The following is a 14,401-nucleotide window of genomic DNA, read 5'->3' on the forward strand; positions in this document are numbered from 1 at the left end:
CATTATGACCTGATAATTTGAATGTAATCATCAGTCAGAATGATTATGTTGCCTTGCGGCCACATCGTTACCTGGCCATATCATTTTAAACATATTCACTAGTGCAATGTAGAGCATGTAGAGTACCAAAAGTGTACAATTCTTGGCTTTTAATGGGACGAATGAAAAGCCAAGAATTACCTGAAATATGTTCATTTATATACATCCCATAAATGACTGTACTGTATAGAGCTCAAATGTATGTAAAGAGAATAAAACAGTGTGATACCGCGCTGGAGGCTGCATGACTGAATTATTATGCTAATTGTGACAACAGGTGCAGTTGGAACCTGGAGAAGATCATTTCGCAGGTCCCACAACACGATTTATACTTCAAAAGAAAATCGTTGAAAGTTAGAGGTTACTTGGACCTTCCCTGCTGCGTATGGGAGTTTTACGGAATAGCCTACAACAGCGCGATTTTGCCTGCTCTTTGGCAGGCGCACATTATGCTCTGAAATAAGTGCGGAGTTTGTTATTACTAGACTTATTAAATCTGTTCTAAACATAGTATTATACTGGTGTGTCATTGGGGGGAGGCCATAATTGTTTATTAGCTGTCATTGGATAAAATGGTCTGCGTAAGCTCCCCTTTAATAGGCGTTGTACGTTTCACCCGGAAGAGGAGATTGGGTTTGGCTGTAGTTTCTACTTTGCTTGTGGTATGTGGCAGACATAAACCCGCTGGGGTTGGATCGGGCGTAAGGCGAATGGATAGAGGGAAATTAAACAGGAGGCGTAACAGAGCTGCTTGACCGCAAGACTGGTGAGTTTTATTGATCACTCTGTTGATTCTTTTCGCCTCCTTGCTTGCTGCAATGCCACGCTCTTTAATAACTATTTGAACCTGTAACTTATGATATTTGCAACTATCTTATAAAGTTCAGCGAGCTAGCTAGCAATATCTCTTGCTGCAGACCAAACTTGCTTTGCTTGCTCGAAGTTGGCTAACATGAATGGTAGCTGAAAAGTAACGATAGCTAGCTGGGGAAATTATCCATATCAATGCAGGGCCCTGGTTTTGCTTTATCCGATCAGCGAGGGTCCCCATGCTAAAATTAGCTTGCTAGGTAGTCAGTCAACCATTCGGACGTGGAATAACCATTATAATCTGCGATAATCTTGAGTATTTTAGCAATTATAGCAAGAGTGCATAGCTGTCAAGATCAATAATCCGACACAGCGACCAGATGCATTCACATCGCGCGAGCGTGTGCAAAGAATACAACCCTGTTAGCTTGATCAGCTAATGTGATGATGACTACAGTACATTTTCTATTTTATACTTTAGTGGCTTGGAACATAATTGTTTGTCATTGTTCCACAATTAAATGCTCATCAGAAATGTGATCGCTATCTTTTAACAACATGCTTGTGACCCATGCCTCGCTATCTAACATTAGCTACGTATCGATAGCTAGGTTTAGCGTGCTAGTTTGGCAGTGTGTAGAGAAATCTGATACCCAGTCTGCCATTGACCATACATTGGCCAGATTGCAAATTTGATGATAATGCGGTTGACTGATATTTGTTCAACAAAATACTGTTGTGCATGATTTGTATGAAGCTGTCAACCGTTAACTTGACAATTATCTGGCTAGCTAGCTGTCGAGTTCTGCAAGGCATGTCCGTTGCGATTAACAAGTAACCTTCGAGGTCATTCGAGGTAAAGTTCATAATCCATTGCTGTGTGTCTAAAACTCTACTGGAAGAAATGAGTGGCATGCAAATATTTCGATCATCTGCCAAGCAAGCCAACGTTGAAGCTATAGCTAGGCCATTGGCCTGTATAGCTGTGGTTTATAGATCTGTAACTACTGTAACAGTGTTGCGGCCGCAGTTACACAGACTAGCAGAATATAAAGTTATTTTCTGACAGCATGTATTTTACCAATTAAAACATCATATTGTTTATTTGGTGTAGTCGTTACTTATCAAATACGTTGAGCCTCGCATCAATGTAAGGCATGGGTGGAATTTCCAGGTAAGACTGTGTTGTCCCGAATTCCCAGATAGACCGACTCTCTTGGATGTTTGGTAATGTGTGCACCCTTCTTTGAGTGCGAACAGTGGGTGAACGGTGAAAGCAGTTCAGAGGGTTCTAGGTCGACTTATTTATGTTGCTATGTATGTTTATTGGCTTTCACTTGTAGCCATTTTAGGCTGTTTTTGAAACGTGGGCTGCATGACCTGGTTAGTTAAGCTGTGGAATACCACATAGTTTCAACATTTATTTTGTTTTTTGTTTGTCGAATAAAAAAATAAAAAATAAAAAAAAAACATGATTTATTGGTTTGCCATGGGATGTTATTTTTAAAGGTATTTTTAAAAAATTGATCAATGTCTAAAAAAAAAAAAAAAAAAACAGGTTTTGGTGCCATGTATGGGCTGACTGGAACAGTGCCTTGTATGTTTTTCGTAGGAAACTGTAAGCATGACGATGGCTCATGTTGGGGCAATAGTTGCGACTGTCACCGGGGTGATGGCTATGCTCCTGCACTCCTCCATACACAAGATCGAGGAGGGACACCTGGCTGTTTACTACAGGTGAGCCACCTGTCGTTGTACTGCTCTCATTGTTACCACTTACTGTTATAAATGTTATGATTTCTCATCCGATAGAGTTCCTTAGCTCTTGCTCATCTCTGGTTTACCGGACAAATCCCGTTTTCTTTTTCCGTTTCAGAGGTGGGGCATTGCTGATGTCTCCAAATGGCCCTGGGTACCACATCATGCTGCCGTTCATCACCTCTTACCGATCTGTCCAGGTCTCTGATAAATACGCGCGTCTTTTTTCCTGTTTTAAATGCTAAACTGCTTTTCTGTGTTTCTTCAAGTGTAAATTTGTTGATCACCTTCTTTAAAAATTGCAGACGACCCTGCAGACAGATGAGATAAAGAACGTGCCTTGTGGTACAAGGTAGAGTGCTTATTATAATAATTTTGGTTCTGCTGTCTTGTGCCAGAATAAAATATATTGTTTATGGTGGAGGTCAGGGAAATGTTGCCCACAGCGGTAACTTTATGTAGTCATGTTGCAATTTCTGTTTGCTGGGGAGGGACTTTAATGGCATAATAGATATGCCAGAACTGCGCTGTGAATAAAGTTTATTGAATTGAATGTAAAATTCCAAGATTTTCCAGGTCAGTACTGTACAAGTCAGGTTCATTTACTCTATTCCGCACTCAAAACAAGAAACATGTAGAATAATGCTAGAAAAGTGTGTCCAGTCATCTGGACACAGGGCCTGATGAGTTTTAATTGTTGGCTGAGAGGAATATGAATGTTATGAATGTCAACATTAATTAATTTGAACTCTTTCAACAGCGGGGGTGTCATGATCTACTTTGATCGAATTGAAGTGGTCAACATGTTGGTTCCTTCAGCAGGTAATAAATAACTCTACTAAACTTTGTTTTTATGAAATACTTTCTGGCAAACCTTTAACCCTGTTATTTTTTTATCTTTTGTTCAGTGATTGACATTGTGAAAAACTACACCGCTGATTATGACAAGACGCTGATTTTTAATAAGATCCACCACGAGCTGAATCAGTTCTGCAGCGTTCACACTCTCCAGGAGGTGTATATCGAATTATTTGGTAAGTAGTGGCGAGCATTTGTAAAATGGTGTCATTTGGCATATATTTGTGATGGTGGATACAGAAACAAAATGGCCTCACTGAACACATTTTTCAAGCTTTGGGCAGTTCTGGATGTTTGTTGTTCTTGATGTTGTTGTAGACATTATTGATGAGAACCTCAAGACTGCTCTTCAGAAGGACTTGAATGTTATGGCGCCTGGTCTCACTATTCAAGTGAGTTGAAATTTAAAAAGAAGATCGTTTGCTGTAGTGTCACCAAGAGGAATAATTCCAGTGCCGTTAAAATGTATTATTTACAGAATTTGTGTAATTAAAGGTGCGTGATCTAGAATCTGGTAAGAGCTGGTAAAAATGAATGGGTTGGTTGAAACGTATAAGCTACATAATTAATTAGTAACACCTTTTTTTTTGCACTAGGATCAAAAACATGGGTCTGTAATATTTCCATGGCTTCTGTTTTAATTGATTCTTTTCTTTTTCTTTGGTAACAGGCTGTACGGGTTACAAAGCCAAAAATTCCGGAAGCAATCAGGAGGAATTTTGAATTAATGTGAGTATGAGAGCACAGGGTCCTCTTGGCTGTTGGCATATGCACAGCAGGTCAGGTGCAGTTGTCTGATATTTGAATAGGACGGACAGTAAGATTATATTTCATATTGATTAAGATCATATTTGAGTACATTGGTAACACTACTACTAAGGTCAGTGCACACATCAAAGTTTTATTAGAAATGGCCTTAGGTTAGAATGACAAACGTTTTTGCCCCACCAGCGCATTTAAAAAGAGCCAAGAATGTTAGGACATGGTAAATGGTCTTACTGAGTTTAGTTATTGAGCTTTTCATGTGTACTGAGCGAGAAGCTTCCTGTCTTTCTTGCAAGTGTGGACCTTCTGTGACAGTTCACTGTGCGCAACCTACACAGGTCCTGTGTCAGTAGTTAGTATTTTTGGCGGTGAGGTGTGACTGATCGTTTGAGGGGCATTCTGAAGGCCCTGTGTCAGTAGGTGGTGTTTTTTGGCAGTACCCCACTGATCTGGGACCTGTGTGTTTTCCTCCCCAGGGAGGCAGAGAAGACCCGGCTGCTGATCACCGTTCAGACCCAGAAGGTGGTGGAGAAGGAGGCGGAGACGGAGAGGAAGAAGGCCATCATTGGTACGGAGGGAAAGACTTTCATCTTACCTCAGAACATTTAGCCAGGCTAGGAATGTATGGTGGTTAGCTTCAGGTATTATAGCAGGTTAGCCACTGCCAGTGACGCACTTTGGCATATTTAGCAAATGTAAATTCGTGGACGGGTTATGTGCATTAGAATGTGGGTCAGGGGAAACCAGGCTTTTGCTGCTGAATTTAACCGTAATTCCACAGGGGTAGTGCCTTCGCTGCGGTTTGAGTATTTATGTTCCGAAAGACCCTGATTTTTTTAGAGCTATGCTTGTGAATACGCTGCTACTTTCATAACCGTAAGTGTAGCATAAATGTTTTAAAAACAAAAGTTTTGTTACTTTCCAGAAGCTTTAAAGAGTTATTTTTGAATCTCCTTCCCTTCCAGAGGCCCAGAAGATTGCTCAAGTGGCTGAAATCCATTTCAAGCAGAAAGTGATGGAGAAAGAAACTGAGAAGAAGATTTCTGAAATTGAAGGTGAGAAGGTTCATTCGTGTGTTTATTTACTGGTCTGTGGAATCGGTGGCGCTGTGTTTGTACTGCACGCGGGGACCCGTCTCGTGCAGCTCTGACTGACAGGCTGTGTGTTCTCACAGACTCGGCGTTTCTGGCCCGGGAGAAGGCCCGTGCAGACGCAGAGTACTACACCGCAGTGAAGCTAGCCGAAGCTAACATGGTAACAGCCTTATTCACGGCACTCAAATTCAGCATGACTCAATGCACTCTGATTGGTTGTTTAATACATCCTTGCTTGCTGTGTTTTTTTAATTATTTTTTTATACAAGTTTTCATATTGTGCAGTACATAGGGTTAGGGCAATATATTTTTCAGTTTATATCTATATTGTGCAGTGTTGTAAGCAAAAAAGTTATTTTACATTACATTACATTACAGGCATTTAGCAGACGCTCTTATCCAGAGTGACTTACACAACTTTTTACATAGCATTTTACATTGTATCCATTTATACAGCTGGATATATACTGAAGCAATGCAGGTTAAGTACCTTGCTCAAGGGTACAACGGCAGGGTCCTTACCCGGGAATCGAACCGGCGACCTTTCGGTTACAAGCCCAGTTCCTTACCTCCTTACCCACTGTGCTACGCTCCGTCCATTTTATGGTACTGCAGTGTGCGTACGTATATCTCACGTGTATGGAACTCGTCTGTATGCACACAGCTGAAGTTGACGCCAGAGTACCTCGAGCTCATGAAGTACCAGGCGATCGCGGCCAACAGCAAGATCTACTTCGGCCAGGAAATCCCCGCCATGTTCGTGGACAACAGCGCCGCCGCTGGCGGGAGGACTAAGGGTACGCGGGACCCCCGGGAGCTGCTGGAGGCCCTGGGCGGGGGCGAGAGGCACGGGAGGGCTGGTCGCTCGGCCGATTCCAAAACTGCGTTTGTGCACTGAGGAGAGCGGGTGTGTGAGAGAGAGAGAACCACGCCCTGCTGGATTATTCATGAGCATGCTTTGTCACTTAGCTTTTCTCCTCTGAAGGTGGGGGTAAGGGGGCGGAGTCTTGACGGGTAACCAACAGGCTAAGGAATGTGGCTGTCCTGCTTTTGGATTAGGTCATAGGGCTCTGCTCTGCCAGGTGGGACGGGTGAGAGCTGTGATGCAAGTGTGGGCAGGTGCTGCCTGATTTACTGCTGCAGATTAACTTTGATGGCTCAACGTTGTTGGTACATGGGTGTCAATCGAATATGATTGCTGGAAAAAGAGTAACCACTTAAAAAAAGAAATAAAAAAGGAAATAACTGTTCGGTGGGTTTATGCAACTCCTGGCTTTGCAAATTTCTGTGTTTGTTTTTTGATCTGTGCATTCAGTTTCCGGTTAATCCGCATTTAAATTCGGAGGGTTATTAATATGAAACAGTTTTTTTGTGCAACTGGAATTATCTGGCGAAGGTATAAGAACATTTGCAATTTGAGCATCTGTAAAGGGACAGATTATCCTTGGTAAGGAAAATAACTTTGTTCTGAATAAATGTTTGGAATGTGAACCTCGCAGCACTTGGAAGTCTTATCGTAGGAGTAAATAAAGTATGTCGGTTGATGTCAATCGCCTAATCTCTCTCTCAAGCAGCAGCTTTTTTAGCCAAAGGAAATTGATCTGTTGAATGACACTTAACCAGTCTGATTTGCATTAAGGTCTTACTTACCAAGCTTAGCGAACCTGGAGAAAAATGTGTAATATCATAGGCCAATATTACATGTTTAGATATGTATACGTCTCTGTGAGTTCCACATGCTGAAACTTTGGTAGTACTGTAGGTTAATTGTGGTTGGTGACACAGTTAATGGGGGGTGGGGGGTGGACTGAACAGTTTGAACACTACAGATGTTTCTTATCTGAAAGGGCACCAAGGGCTTGAACCAAAAAAAAGACATGCTTCAGTGTCGCCATCTTTATTAATGATTATTTAAAGAATAATTAGATAATCAGATTGTCAAAGCATCATATGTAACTACGCATCAAAATAAATGTGATTATTTTTAAGTAAATATTTGAAAATGAACTCGGTAAAATTTTGAGTTGATGTGAAGCGGGTGATGTGGAGACTGGAGGTTTGTGAATGGAAACATGTTAAATCTGTCTTTTTTGTAATGGAAACTGAATTATGTTTACGTTATTGCTGGGTAGACCAAGCTTGAATTGCACTACCCCTGTGGAATTGTCCAAGAAGTGATAAAATGCTCGGCAGAAATGAACAGTCTTGCTTTGTTTAACCTTATAAATATCTCAAGGTTTTTATTTTGTATTAAATTACCATGAACAAGGTTTGTGCTGTGCTGTAAATTCAGTTTGAATTAAACAGAATCGGTACCAAATATTTGAGGGCGATTCGATTCATAAAATAAAATCTCTGTTAACTACGGCAGTATTTGAGAAGGGTACTAGAGCCTTTGAAAAAAACAGTATAAAAACAATATAAAAGTATGCAAAGCAGCTTTTTAATATGGTATAAACCATTTCCTTGCCCAGAGATCAACGCAGTGAAAGATGAAGATGGTAGATGTAATTGTAATTGCTTCAATAATATTTTTTGGTGTTTTTGGGTCTTGGTTTTTAAGTTTAGGATGTGGAACTGGATCAGACTGTAGAGGGCGCCGTTCTGCTTCCTGTGCACACATTATGGTGCACTGTCTAAAATAAGAGTAAGTCTGATCCATCTGTTTTGCCGTTTGCCTGTGTTGTTCAGAAACATGCGAGGTGGAAAGCAGACACGAGCCTATATGAAGCCAAGAACGCACCCAGCATTGATGTCCTGTTGCATACATTTAACTTGGCATATCTCAGGACTGGTATTCGGTACTTTTCTTTAAAACTGATTGAGCGATGGTTTCAGGTCTGAGATTTCTACAGTCATCATGGATTATTATTTTTTATTTTTTTGCTGTCGTGATGTGTTCATTGTAATTTGTCAAAGTATTATATTCATTTACAGATGACGCAATAGTCACAACACTAAAACTTTCAACTAATTCCCTAATGAACTGCACCAAAACAGTGGACATGTTGAAGAAACGCATGCTTAATCCCAATAATGTGATTGGTGTCGTTATAAAACATTCTTGCTTGCTTGGTGAAGGAGATTGGTTGAGGTATTGTAAAGGTAGTTGTGGTGGTGGTGGGTAGTAATCCTGATTCGCAATGTGATGCAGAAGGTTGAACTGAAATTTCATGCGTTTACTATGTGAATGTTAATTTTTGTACAAATCTGCGTAATCTGAACAGTCTCAATTTTGAAATGTTTTTATGCAACCTTTTCAAGCAGTTTTGCCAATGGCCTCAAAAAAAGAATAAAACCTATTTTGATACCACAACGGCATGTTGTTTCATTGACACATCACTCGACACCTGCTGAAGTCTGAAACTTACTTGTTTTAATGCCTGTGCACATGCACCCCTCTTTCCCTGGTTAGTAGACGTGTGTAAGCTGATTTGAAATTTAAAAAAAATGCTGCTCTGCTCTTGTAAAAAGCTGACCTAATGCAAATTAATGTTTCAACTGTTGTCTGTTGTCACCCACCAGGGGTCAGAATTAGCAGATTTCAAACCTTGAGGAAGTAAAATGGTGACATTTGTGACCCAATCTTGACTGCTGAAGAGTATCAACGGTCTCTTGTGTAGTTGTAGTGGACACCTTGAATAGATTTCAATTTCCTCTAAAATCCTACGAACTCTGCAACATGTACGACATGCAGGCTTCACTGGAACAAAGATGACATATTTGAGTGCTTAAAGTGATTAGGTCTATTTCTAATTATAACTCTGGCCCACTACACATTGTTCAAATGAGGTGAAGTAAAGTAGAAACTTGGAAGATGAAACCACAGAAGGCCAAAATAGAGGAACTGAGTTTTAAAACGCAGGAAATGAACAAAAAGCAAAAATAGCAAAAAGTGACTCATTATCCTAAATGGTTGTGCAATCATGCACTGGATCTATTGTTACAATCCACAATTCAGTTTTCTGTACGATCATCTAGCTCTCCATCGAGTGGCATATTTCACTGTCAGTAATGTCAGGTTCAATCTTAAAGAATCAATGGTTTTCTCAAGTTTTGTCACCTTAACCAGTTGCCCTATTTGTGCTATGACCTTAGTGGCCTGTGGTTTAGACCTACTGTAACCACCAGCTTTAATTGATTACTGTCAATTGTGCTACAGTGTCTGCCTCTCACTTTGAGAAGAACCTGGGGGTACGCCTGCATGACCAGCTGGACTTCACAGAGCGCATCGCTGCAACGTCACAGTCCTGCGCATTCCTCCTGTCCAACGTCAGGAGGATTTGACCACACCTGACCACATGCTCTACCCAGCTTCTCGTCCAGGCCATGGTGATCTCCCATCCGGATTACTGCAACTCCCCTCTCGCAAACCTACCAGCCTGTGCCATACAGCCACTAATACTCATTCATAACGCCACTGCCTGACTTGCCTTCAATCTTCCAATGTTCTTGCATGTCACTCCCCTGCTGTGGTCACTCCACTGGCTGCCAGCAGCCACCAGGGTCAGGTCCATAGTTCATATAGGCATTTATCCAATAACTGGGGATAGTACTATGAATGTGGGAGTGAGGACTGGAATAAATGTGAATCTGAATGTGCAAGAAGGTGATTAGATTCATACGGATAGGAATAAATGTGGGAATGTGGACGGAAGGAGAATTGTGGATTATCACAGACGGGTTTGCCTACATTACCATCTGGATCCCCACTCTTACTGACCAAATGCCTTAAATATTCCTGTTACAGGATTTGAGAATTAATGTCAATGAGTAAAATAAGCTTGTTTTTTTTCCTTCCTGCGATAAATCCAAATCCTTACAACATACTCACAAAGAACTTTGGAGAAAAAAGGAAAGGTTTAACCAGCTGCCTGGCGTCATATCCGTGTTATTGTTCCTGTTACCCATTTCTCAATGTGCTATTTTTTTTTGTGTTTTTGGTTACATTTTCCTGGCACTTTGGTACTTGCGTTCCTTCTTTTTGGCTGTTGTGATGTCAATCCAGGTCACGGTTGCTAGGACACGCTGGTTTCCTGGTTGTGTGCGTGTGCCAGCATCCTGCCAGGAGGAAGTGCCTGTCCTCCTGCTCACAGGTCCACAGGAAGTGGCTATTGCGAGCGAGTTGCTAACCTTGACAAGGTCATCGGAGGCTACCAGAGCTGCGGCAATTAAACTGTTTCAAAATAAAATGGTTGCATAAAATGGTTGGAAGAAAATGCATAACTGCCCCTTATCTAACTCTCCATTCAGCAGCCTATTGCCAGCTGACTGTCCCTTCTCTTTGAACGTGCAGCATCCCATCCATGTGGACCTGGCTGTTCCCTGCCCTCATCCTGATGGTGTGACCTTCCCCCGGTCAGCCAGGAAGGAAGGTTCAATGGCTGTTTTCCTCGAACATCTAAAAACCCACCTTTTTCACACTACACCTGTTTTTGCCTCTTGCTGTAGTGGTACTTTCTCACCTTTTTAAATGCACTTAAAAAAAAAAAAACTTGCTTTGGCTAAAATGGACTGCAAAATGAGCAAGTTGTAACCCACAGAAACAGCCAGTGTAGCAGAGGGTGTGAGGCATAACATTTTTTGTCATCCAAATACTGCAAGGAAGGTCAACAAAGACATAGTTGCATTTGGCGATTTGTTTTAGGTTTTTTTTTACCCACATTAGCATTCACCAATGAGGTATAAGTTTAGCTTTGAAATTATTTCAGTTCATAACATCACGGAAAACATACTGAAAATGGTACATGTCAGGATTGTGTGGTTTTATCTAATGGGATGCAAGTTTAACAGCCACAGACTATTTTACTGTAAAAATGGCCATGTATTATTTATTTACGCAGTATGGTACAGAGGCAGTAAGCTGGGATCGGATTGGTTGTAAAGTGAGACATTTTAACTTAAGGCTTAATGTGCCATTTTCCTGTGAATGTTAAGCTTACCTGATGTAAATCATTTCAAACTGGCCCTTCCACTACCACTACACCATTTTTAGAATGCTTTTTTTGGGGATGTGTTTGAAATGCTTTCTCATTGGTATTTTCCACTGTCTCATCAAAAAAAAAATTAACTCATGTTTCCCAGAAGTATTCAAGTGATGCATACATGATAGAAAAAAAATATCCCTGTCACTGCAGTTTTGGTTTTTCTTTAACAAAAAATGTTACTAATGTGAAAAATCTCTGTCTTTGGACCACATTTTTTGTGTGGATATAAATTCCGGTAATCTTAATGTCGCTCATGGTCCAGTCATTTCTATAAAGTGAAATGGTAAAAGCAGCTTGATTGAATTATAATAACAACCTTTCCCCAAAAGTCAGGAATAAATAATTGGACTGACAAGAGACCTCAACTGCCCTGTAACAAATTATGCCTAGTTTTATGATGGGGAAGCAGGAGCACCCACCTGCAAATCTGATTTTAGGGCCGAGTCGTTAAAAAACTGTTTACCATCACATAATATTTAACAGCTGCGTATGTGTCATCCTCGTTGCGCATGAAAAATTCCTGCTTTGCATTTATTTGGAAAGAAGAAGTACATTATTTTCTTGACATGGTCATTGGTTGTGTTTGTCTGGCTTTTAATATGGTCACATGGAAATGATGTGAGAGGTTTGTGTGTAGCATCTTGGTTTCTGAATGGCTTATGTCTGCAGTAAAGGTTGCAAAGATGTCATGAAGCATAAATTTCTGTGGTGGCCTGTAAAAAAAACCAAAAAAAAAAAACACCAGAATATGACAGACTATCAACATTTATACAGCCTAAAATAATTTTCCACACACAAACTAATCACAGGGAGCAGATCGCCCGATGGTGAAATAGAGAGAAAACTATAAAAACAAATCTGAAATGATTGGAGCCAACATTAAGACCCACTGTTCTTTCATTGACCTGTCCCTTCCTGATGGGACTCCTTTCTCTATCCCCATCCTGGTTCATGCGGAAATAGAGGAAAAGAAAGCTTTTGTTTGGCAGTGGCTCTTTTCCAGGATAAATGCTGTCTCAACATTTTGTTACCTGTCCTTTTCATGTGGGTAAATTTGCTTCACAATATTATAGGAAAAACACATTAAAAGTCATTGTTGGATTGGCATATTGCACCGAAATATTAGAAGAACAAGAAACAAGTATTTTGACCCCACGGGTCTTCGTCAAAGTCTCCATAGGGAGACACAATATTAACTTTCCCTTGACTGGCTATTACCTCGCCATTAGACATGTTCAAGGTTATCAAATGGATAGATTGGAGTCTTATCCATAGTCACCGGCACTGGCACAACTATTTAAATTCAAGAGCACGTGCCACTCACTGGAACACACAGGATAAAAAATATTTAGCGGTAGAGACCAAGACTTGGCAGAGTGCGTCAATTTGACGATGTCTTCATAAAACAGGTTATATCGAAATCGATTTCTCTTTCGAAAGTTTAACAAAAAAAATTTAAATAAACAATGAGAACCTTGACCAATTTCCTTCTGTGATACTCATCCTATGATGAAACGTCTTCACTTGTTTATCTGGAAAAGTTTAACTTCTTTAATGAGAAGCAAGTGTGAAGAGTAGGTAGGCTCCTGAATCTGATGTCAAACTATGTTTGACGAACAGATAAACACGAGAAAGCTCTATCCCTTAGGTGGGCAATTTACATGTCATGTTTTCATCAATTGATATTGAAAACTGCTGTTGAAGAGAATGTTCTATTTATGAATGCTTTCGGGCCCAGCGTTTCTATAGGGCGTTAGTCCTACTGAAATATAAGCATATAACCACTGGCACACCTTTCTCAAGAAACTTGACCACATTACTTCAGCTGTTGCGATAGGCTTCCTTCCATGAAGCAACGAACGATGCGAGAACACGGAAGATATCTTGTTCGCAATAGTTGTTCAGAAAACAGTACTTTGAACAAAGCGTCTTTTTGCAAGATAAATCGGCAACATTTGTGGTTTGTGACTTGTATGAATGCGCAGATATGCTTTGTTGCTGCTACTGCAGCCTAACTGAGCTCCAGTCCCAGCTAGCCTACCAGCCAGAACCTCTTTATTCACCGCCGTTCATTTTGCCAGAGGTCTCAGCTCGCCATGACACCCCTGGGAGAAACAGAATAGCCGGACTTCGGGAGATATGCTCGTTCCTGCCAGATACTAGAATATCTATCTTTTAGATAGGCACAAGACGGGTAGGAGAAAAAAAAGCTAAAGAAAAAGAAAAAAAAAACAAAAAAAAAAACTTTGACCTTTCTCCCTCACGGGATCCGGGCTCATAAATAATGAACTAAAACCACGAAAGAAAAGAAACCAACTAAATCAAAAGAACCCCTTTCAACCAAACGTTTGCATTCTAAACGATACAACAGTTCTCTTTCTCAGGTGCAGTTCTCGTTCCCCTGTCGTTGAAGCTCACTTTTAAGACCTTGAGCTGATTCAGGTAATGGACCCCAGGTGTGTGTGTCTACTTAACCAGTAGGCGTGGCCCCAGATAGCCCGGATGCCCCCCCCCCCTCGCACCAAGCGGAAACACACAGGTGATGCCACTCTTCTGGACAATTGGTAGTTTTTTTCTCTGCTCTAAAACCGGCAACAGCTGAAATCAGTTTTTAAAAAAATGCAAAGTCGTTAGAAAAAGATGACAGTATACTGGAGGTGACGACACAAAACAATTAAAGGATCACACCAAATTCCAAGGTACTAAAACAAATAGCCAAATGTGTCACTGGTCATTTATTACCAGTGACACATTGACTTTGGTACAAATATGGCATGCATGACTTGTTGTACTGTGAAAATTCTCACACATCCATATGGAACCTTAGACTGAACTATCAAAAGAGTAACGTTGTGTGAATTATGTGAATGACAGTAATTAATCACCATGGTAACCGTGTTCTAGTCAGGGCCTACTGTTAAAGTCACAGTTCACAGTGAATATAGTCGCACTCCACTGAAGTGAAATTAAAAAAAGTCAATCAAAAGCTCCTCACACTGAATATAAACATGTAGTCTCATATCTTTGGGCTGGGGTGTGTGGTTGCCTTGGCTGGTTCTCTCTAAAGCTCCATGGAGACATGGATTATTA

At 40.7% G+C, this 14,401-nt stretch overlaps 1 protein-coding gene across 3 annotated transcripts; it reads left to right on the forward strand.

Annotated features, from left to right (window-relative positions):
- The first annotated feature begins 648 nt into the window (after positions 1-648).
- On the forward strand, positions 649-8,640 carry LOC118220616 (erlin-1-like). 3 transcript variants are annotated; one of them, XM_035404588.1, is made up of 12 exons: positions 649-805; positions 2,462-2,586; positions 2,726-2,807; positions 2,913-2,959; positions 3,368-3,429; positions 3,516-3,641; positions 3,784-3,857; positions 4,136-4,194; positions 4,707-4,798; positions 5,196-5,285; positions 5,405-5,484; positions 5,989-8,640. In XM_035404588.1, the coding sequence occupies exons 2-12, from the start codon at positions 2,474-2,476 to the stop codon at positions 6,220-6,222; spliced, it is 1,059 nt and encodes a 352-aa protein (XP_035260479.1). In that variant the 5' UTR covers positions 649-805; positions 2,462-2,473; the 3' UTR covers positions 6,223-8,640. The 3 variants fall into 3 exon arrangements, with proteins under 3 accessions (XP_035260479.1, XP_035260480.1, XP_035260481.1); XM_035404589.1 differs by having other exon boundaries at positions 649-796; XM_035404590.1 differs by having other exon boundaries at positions 653-804; positions 2,458-2,586.
- Positions 8,641-14,401: the final 5,761 nt, after the last annotated feature.

This window comes from Anguilla anguilla, chromosome 2 (assembly GCF_013347855.1).
Source record: "Anguilla anguilla isolate fAngAng1 chromosome 2, fAngAng1.pri, whole genome shotgun sequence".
NCBI lineage: Eukaryota > Metazoa > Chordata > Actinopteri > Anguilliformes > Anguillidae > Anguilla > Anguilla anguilla.